General features: G+C 49.7%; 1 protein-coding gene across 1 annotated transcript; it reads left to right on the top strand.

Annotated features, from left to right (window-relative positions):
• The first annotated feature begins 2,223 nt into the window (after positions 1–2,223).
• RAB9B (RAB9B, member RAS oncogene family) lies at positions 2,224–3,170 on the top strand. The gene has a single exon (XM_080624827.1). The coding sequence runs from the start codon at positions 2,227–2,229 to the stop codon at positions 2,830–2,832; it is 606 nt and encodes a 201-aa protein (XP_080480953.1). The 5' UTR covers positions 2,224–2,226; the 3' UTR covers positions 2,833–3,170.
• Positions 3,171–7,743: the final 4,573 nt, after the last annotated feature.

Here is a 7,743-nt window from a genome sequence, read left to right as displayed (position 1 = left end):
GGGCGTCCAGCGTAAGGGGGCTCGGTCCCGCTGCGAGTCGAGGTTAGTCTCTGCAATAGCTTGTAAAGGGCTATCGGTGAATGCAGGCTGCGGACAGCGTTGCTAACGTGGTGTCGTGGGTGGCAGAGTACCCGCGGGTGTCGTGGGTACCATGTCTGTTGGTACTCTGCTGACCTGCCAGGCTCCGGAGTAGCCCAGTGTAACCCATTAGTCGTTATAAAACATCTGCTGGTCGCTTGCTCACAAAGCATCTCTAAACAGTAGCTTGTCAGGGCTGATGGCATCTGTAAAGAAGGGCTTTGAGGCAGGACCAGCTTAAACTCAGCAAGGGCTTCGGAAAGGAAGAGGTAGTGTTTTGAATAGCTCACCTGCTTAGAGCAGTTTCACAGAGCCACCAGCCCCAGGGAGTTATGCTGCAGTTCCTGTTTGTCTCTTACGGTGTTAGAACTACGGAGTTGCACATCTGCCTCTCAGATGTCCTGTGGCCCGTCAGGTTAGTTCAGCAGTGCTTGCTTTGGGGTGTTTGTGTGCAGGGGAAGTGAAACCAGAGCACTTTCTGCAGAAGCGAACTGGAAGCAGAAGTTCCTGATTTTAGCTTTGTGGTAAGCGCTGGTTGAATGAACTGCGAGAAGAGCAGAAACGAAGTTGAGTGGCCCCCGCTGTGATTGATGCAGAAAGTGGGGTTTGGCCTGGAAGGCAGAGGTGGGCTGATTGATCTCAATGGTGTCACTGCTCCTGTCACAGTCGGTTGGAGGTTGGTCTGGTGTCATCACTGAGCAGCACTGTGTGTCACACCCTTCGCAGCAGTGCTGGTAGCAGGTGTAAGCAAGCCAGATCCTGTCTGTTTTCACACCAGGCTCTTCCAGGTGCCTCATTCTTCTGATTAGCAGATTCAGGTACGTGTTCAATCCTCAGCTCGGATCCTAGAGTATGTGGGTAAGCAGGCCAAGCAGATCAAAGCTATTAACATCCCCTGGATTGAAAGGAAACACAGGTTACACAGCCTGTGCATTCCTGCCAGAGCTCCTTCCGTTTATCCTTTTCTCCTTTTGGGTATAGCATCCATAATTTATTGGCTCTGCCATGGTAAAAAATGGGCTGTGTTCCAGTTTACTTAGGGCAACATAAACTCTGTGCTCAGCACCTTGTGCTTGCCTGTTTTACTCCAGCTGTCAGTACTGCACTTCCAGCTTTCTAGAGCTCTGCTGTTCTTCCAGCCTGGGTCAGCATTACAGGTTGAAAGGCAGTGCACCGGGCACAGCTCTGGCAACCTTGCTGACTGGTATTTGTGTTTTAGTGACTGTTAATGCTGGAGAAAGGTGTTCCCTGGACAGTCCCAGAGGCAGAAGCGCTGTATTTCTAGAGCAGGTACAGTACAGACAGCAGCCAAACAAGCATCAGGCCTTTACCTTCACTTACAGAATGTCCGTGGGATGGGGAGGACAGGTTGGCACTTGGCCTTTCTCTTGCAACTGCGTATTAAGGGATGTGCGGTGTCAGTGTGAACTCGCATCTGTGCCCTGGCAGACTGGCCTGCGGAAAAGCATTGTCAGAAAAGAGCAGCACAGAAGCTGGGTCTCTGTGCCTCGGAAACCCCTTGTGAGCTGTAGGGGTCACGTGCAGAAAACGAGCGCCGCTCCACTTGTGAGTCAGCGTTCTTGGGGTGATTAAGAACTGGGTTGCCTGATGACTTGTATTGATGTTAGGCCTGTGCATATTTTACATCTTTCCAGTAGAGCAAGTCAGATAGGAGAAATCATTCAGCTAGTGACTGTACAATGGAAAGAAAGGCCTGGTGACGGTGATCCCTGGTGGTTTTGCTGTTTCTGTGAGAACACAGCCAGAAGAAATGCTTAATAGTGATGGTATGTTGGGAAAAACTAGACAAGCTTTCAGATACAGAGTTTTGACCAAAAGTGGTATAATTGTTACTAAACTCTCAACAAGTTGTTCTTACCTTGCTCCTACTGCAGTGACCTGCTACTTCCATTTTGGACCTAATGGACGACTTGTGTGCCTGAAAGCTTGTCCAGTTCCCAGCTCTAATCTTTCTAATAAGGGAGATTACCTCCTACATACAAAACTCGTTCAGAAATGGGGATGGAAATGCCGTATTTTGCTCCTCTGTGTGTGACTTTCTGCAGACTCTGTGAGTCAAACAGCTATTTTGTACTGTTTCTGAACCCTGCAGATTGCCTTGGTCCTGCGCCCCTCCGTCCTGCTGCAATGAGTGGCAAGTCCCTGCTCTTAAAGGTCATTCTCCTTGGGGATGGTGGAGTTGGAAAGAGTTCCCTCATGAACCGGTACGTCACCAACAAGTTTGACTCGCAGGCTTTCCACACCATTGGGGTGGAGTTCCTAAACCGGGACCTGGAGGTGGATGGACGTTTTGTGACCCTCCAGATTTGGGACACTGCGGGACAGGAGAGATTCAAGAGCCTGCGAACCCCCTTTTACAGGGGAGCAGACTGCTGCCTGCTGACCTTCAGTGTGGATGACCGGCAGAGCTTTGAGAACCTCAGTAACTGGCAGAAGGAGTTTATCTATTATGCTGATGTGAAGGACCCTGAACACTTTCCATTCGTAGTCCTGGGCAACAAGATAGACAAACTTGAGAGACAAGTGAGCACAGAGGAGGCCCAGGCCTGGTGCATGGAGAACGGTAACTATCCATACCTGGAGACTAGTGCCAAGGATGACACCAATGTGGCAGTGGCCTTTGAGGAGGCTGTGCGACAAGTGCTGGCGGTGGAGGAGCAGCTGGAGCACTGCATGCTGGGCCACACCATTGACCTGCACTCCAGCTCCAAATCAGGGTCTTCCTGTTGTTAGAAGCAGCTGCTGCTTTGGGAGCATAGCTTGAGCCAGCGGCTGGATCGAAACAAGCACGGGCAGCTCTGGGGCACTCTGAGGAGTGTGGCCACAAGGACAATAGGTGGTTTGCTCACTGGGGAGTTGCAGCCTCACCATCCAAGTTCTGGCTGGAGTTTTTGGGCACAGAGCATGTATCTGCAGAAGGGAACTGTTAAAGAGCACATGAATGTAGTTCTGCTTCTATCTCTGCCTGTTGTAGCAGGTTTAAAGGACTCGGTTAAAGTCCTTTAAATTCACTAAAGACAGTAGTGATCTGATCTGTACCAAGAACTGCCTGCAGAACACAGCTGAGAGCACCCTAGAAAGTCTGTGAAGTATTTTAGCCCTGAACTCAAACAAATACTGGACCCACTGAACACATGACCTTACTGCCAAAGGAATGTCTGCTCAGCATACTGAATGAAACCTGCTGTAGAGACTGTAGCCCATGTAACTGTGAGAATGCCAAATACCAGAGTGGCTGAGATGAGTGTATCTGTTGTCTGGGATAAATGCGTTTTGTCCTGAGACTGAATTGTCCTGGGTATTGTTACAGCTCTGATGTGAAGCAAAGTATGAAGGAGGGATGGACCTGTGTTTGAATGAGGCAGCATCACTTCTTCATAGCTGCCTATTCCTGATCTGTTTTTCCACACCTCTGTCTTGTGTGAGTGTTATCTTGTGGAGAGACTGCTTCTTAATATATGTTTCCTTGTCTCTTGTGGAGGCCTAACACCAGATCTTGCTTTTCATACCTCGAAGCCCTGGATGAAAAATACTGATGTGGACATTGCTGGGTCGTGTCAGAGGGTTTAGAGTTACTCAAGAGTTCAGGAGATCTGGAGCGTGAAACTTCAGCTGTTTTCTGTCACAACTAATCACTGTGCCCAGATGTTATGCTCTAGCACAGCAGATGGAGGTGGGATATCTCTGGGGTGTGCAGGTAGCTGAGGGAGTCATGCGTGGTCAGCTGCTAAACGCACTCTTGTGTCCAGGGCTGGTGACCACTGTACTTTGTTAGCTGGTGGGTCAGCATCTTCAGTTGCTTTAGCACAGATGTTTCCATCTGGGTGCTGCAACTTAGAACTGTTCGCTTTGTTACCTGTTGTCAGGTGCAGTGCTACTGAGCACAGTTAACTCATAGCCTTGTCCTGGCCCTTACTCCTTACACAGGGAATCCGGTATGGTTTATCTGTAATTCGTATAACAGACCTTATTTGTAGAGGATGTCCATTCGGTTAACTGGCCTTTGTTAATGGCCACTGCACTGGTTCCACCTCTGTTCAAGGTGTCTGGAAAGTGGTGGTTGGGGGGGCAAGGAACCTTCTAGAAAAGGACATCAGGCTTCACTGATCCTGATTCCTGCCCCCTGCTAGGTGTTAGTCCCAAGCTATCTGTGTAGCAAAGAGATGAATGCTTGCTGACTGCTGTCTTTACCATTAAAACCTCATGTCTTGCAACTTCCCATGCAAGCATTTGTCCAAAACTACGACTTTGCCCACAAGCACATAGGAGCCTGCCACAGGGAGAGCTTCCCTGAGTCCATATCCTCTAGCTGCTGAGTGCAGTTCCCACTGTGATGAGCTACTGGATGGTAAATTCTGTAGCTCTAATTGAGCAGCATCACTGATGCTGTGCTTTAGAGCCAGCCACTGCCCTTGTGCTGGCAGCTAATCCCCATCACTGAGCATGCAGACAGCCTCCTCTGGGGGAACTCAGGGTGATCCTGCCCTTCTCTGCAGGGCAGCCATCTGTGGAAGGGACTGAATCTTTAATGCAAAGTGCTTTGGAGGGATCTGGTTTCTTAACAGGGCTGAACACTCATATTCACAGGGATAGATAGGAAGTGCTTACAGTCTCTGGGAAACCAGGTCCCTGGAGGTATAAGAGAAGGCTCTGCCTCTGTAGGTGCAACAGATTTTTACAGGATATTAAGGTTATTGTTACTATATACTTACCAATGTGTGACCTTCCCAGGCCTCTAGATTCTTCTTCAGTTTAACACTGCCTAGCCTTTCCTTCAAGATCCCCCACTCTGTAACCTGTGGTTCTGATTTACATGTCGGAACAGACATGTTCGCCCAGAGCTGGTTGTGCAGGGTCCAGGGTTGGGACAGCCTCAGGCCCTGCCAGAGGGGCCACTAAGGGAGCTCCCTGCAGGTGAAACTGCCGCTTCCCATGGGATCTGTGTGAGGCCTCCTGTGGAAGAGGGCAGAGATTGAACCTGGGTCAGGGCAATCCCAGGCACAGCTACAGGTGGGCAGAGAAGTGATTCATAGCAGCCCTAAGGAGAAGGACTTGGGGGTGTTGGCTGATGAGAAACAACATGAGCTGGATGCAGTAAGCGCTGTCAGCCCAGAAACCAACCTTATCCTGGACTGCATCAAAAGAAGCGTGACCAGCAGGTCGAAGGAGGTGATCCTGCCCCTCTGCTCTGCTCTCATAAAACCCCACTTGGAGTTCTGGTGTCCTCAACATAAAAAGGACACGGAGCTGTTGGAGCAAGTCCGGAAGAGGATGGTCAGGGGGCTCGAGCACCTCCCGTATGAAGACAGGCTGAGAAAGTTGGGGCTGTTCAGCCTGAAGAAGAAAAGGCTGCGTGGAGACCTCATAGCAGCCTTCCAGTATCTGAAGGGGGGCTATAGGGATGCTGGAGAGGGACTCTTTGTCAGGAACTGTAGTGATAGGACAAGGGGGGGTGGTTCAAATGTAAACAAGGGAAGTTCAGGTTAGATATAAGGAAGAAGTTTTTTACTGTGAGGGTGCTGAGGCACTGGAATGGGTTGCCCAAAGAAGTGGTAAATGCTCCATCCCTGGCGGTGTTCAAGGCCAAGTCACGCAGATGTCCCTGTGTGATGTCCCTGCCTATGGCAGGGGGTTGGAACTGGATGATCTTAAGGTCCTTTCTAACCCAATCCATTCTATGATTTGGTGATTCTGTGATTGAACAAGCTGCAGTGCAGGAGGCAAGGGTGCAGCGTGCTGTTAGCCGTACCTTGGGTGCATGTTGATGTTGATACCTGAAGCTCAAGATCCTCATTGTACACAGACTGCGCAGACTGTATGTGCAGAGGGTGTTACACAGCGTCTTTTATTCCTAACACAGATTGGATCATTGACTTTAAAAACCAAACCAACCACAAGTATTTTATTAGGCTTATGTGTTTTTACAATTCATTTTAAAAAGTATATTGAAAGGGTTTAATTTATTTCAAAGATGCGCACAAAGGAGCCAGGATTTTGTTGCAGAATTCCGTGCCAACAGCCATCCCCTCCCTGTGTGCACTCCTGCTGCTGCGGTTGTTGCTGTTGCTACAGAACTGGAATTGTAAAACCAAGGTTCTACCTTTATTTAAGCAAATAAAACCTGGATGTATTCAAGTGAAGTCAGGAAGTGTCTGTCTTCGTTTATCAGAGTTCATGTTGGCTTCTGTTCTCCTGAGGTATGTGGAAGGAGGTTGGTTATAGCATCTGGCAGAGAAATCACAAAGGGATCAGAGAGGTTGGTTATTGCTGAGTATTCCTAGCTGATGGAATACAGCTTTACCAGCAGAACCAACCCACTGACCAGTTTTGTCTTTCTAAGGGTGTATCAGAAACACTTTCATAACAGAAACACTCCATATTGCTTCCTTCTGCCACTACACTTCCATTTTCAGCCTGGGCTCTCAGCAGCAAGCTGGGTACTTCCCTTTGATTCCTTCCTGCAGTCTTGGAACCAGTCCGTTGGACTGCAGGGGGCTGGAACCAGGCATGATTTCCTCAGGATGCTGAGATGGAAAAGAGCAGCATATGGGGACTGTTCTTTTCCGCTGTCCTGCCAGGATGGGCACTTATTTTGGGAAGCCTTCTCTGTGGTTGCGGAGTCTGTGCCTGCTGTTTCTGTTGGCAGAACCTTTTAGTTTATTACTCTCCCATGCCTGCTTGCTTAGCCGTGCTTTCAGAGGCAGTGTGGGGCCTCGAGTCCTTGGAAATCCTGCTTTGTAAATATAGGCTGGAATATCTGGGGGCCTCTAGCATCTTTCTTCAGCTGCTTCAAAACACACAGTAACCATGACCTGGTGGGAGAAGTTTCCAGCCACACAGGGTTGAGGGAAGCCGTGTCACATCAGTGAGGGTCTGTCTAACACCATCAGGACCACCAGCTCCCCTGATGTGATGTGTTGGAGCGAGGCAGAGGCAGGAGCAATAGTGATGCTGTTCCCTCATCCCCTACTTTGCCACTGCAAGCAATGGCGGAGGTCTGAGAGGGTTTTGTGGTGAGTTGGGAGAGGATGGATCACTGGAGGGCAAAGGAATATCTCCAAAGGAAAGCAGTGAGCTGTTTCTGCATGGAACAAATGCTGTAGCGTATTCCTGTGTGCTTGCAAGGGAAGAGAAGAGGTGGGGACTCTCCTGGTCCCATCCATCCCTTTCTCCCACAGCTTTCTTGATGACTTTGCTGCTCTGGGCCATCTGTAAGGCTGTGCAGCTGCCTGGGAACTGAAATCTTCTCTGGAACCACAAGCTGAGGAGCCCCAAATGGCTGTAGATGCACACATTTGCTCTCTGAGCATCCGAAGCTGCTCACACCATCTGAGTGCAGCTTCTCCTGAGCTCCGGAGGCTGGCTCCTCACAGCAGTACAGCTGTAAGGAAGTTTATGGGAACATGATCTCTGGGGAGTGCATGTTCTTACATGTGTTTGAGGATGAGCATGAACATAGCCTAAAAATACCCTTTCAGGAGCCTCTGAACCCTGCTCCAGGCTTCAGGGAGCTTGTTGCAGCTCTGGCGCCTGCGGCACTGGAGTGCTCTGCTCTGGAGTGGGAGCATTCCCAGGTCTGCCGAGGTGGGAGGTGATGGCAGCTCTGACAGCAATTGCCCAAAGGCCTCTGGTGAGCCTGAATGG

This window comes from Psittacula echo (genome assembly GCF_963264785.1).
Source record: "Psittacula echo genome assembly, chromosome: 8".
NCBI classification, from domain to species: Eukaryota; Metazoa; Chordata; class Aves; order Psittaciformes; family Psittacidae; genus Psittacula; species Psittacula echo.
This window is presented reverse-complemented; position numbering and strand designations above follow the sequence as displayed.

What these genes read in the sequence shown, in the direction of transcription:
- RAB9B (XM_080624827.1), top strand. Translation starts at nt 2,227, where the DNA reads ATGAGTGGCAAGTCCCTGCTCTTAAAGGTCATTCTCCTTGGGGATGGT.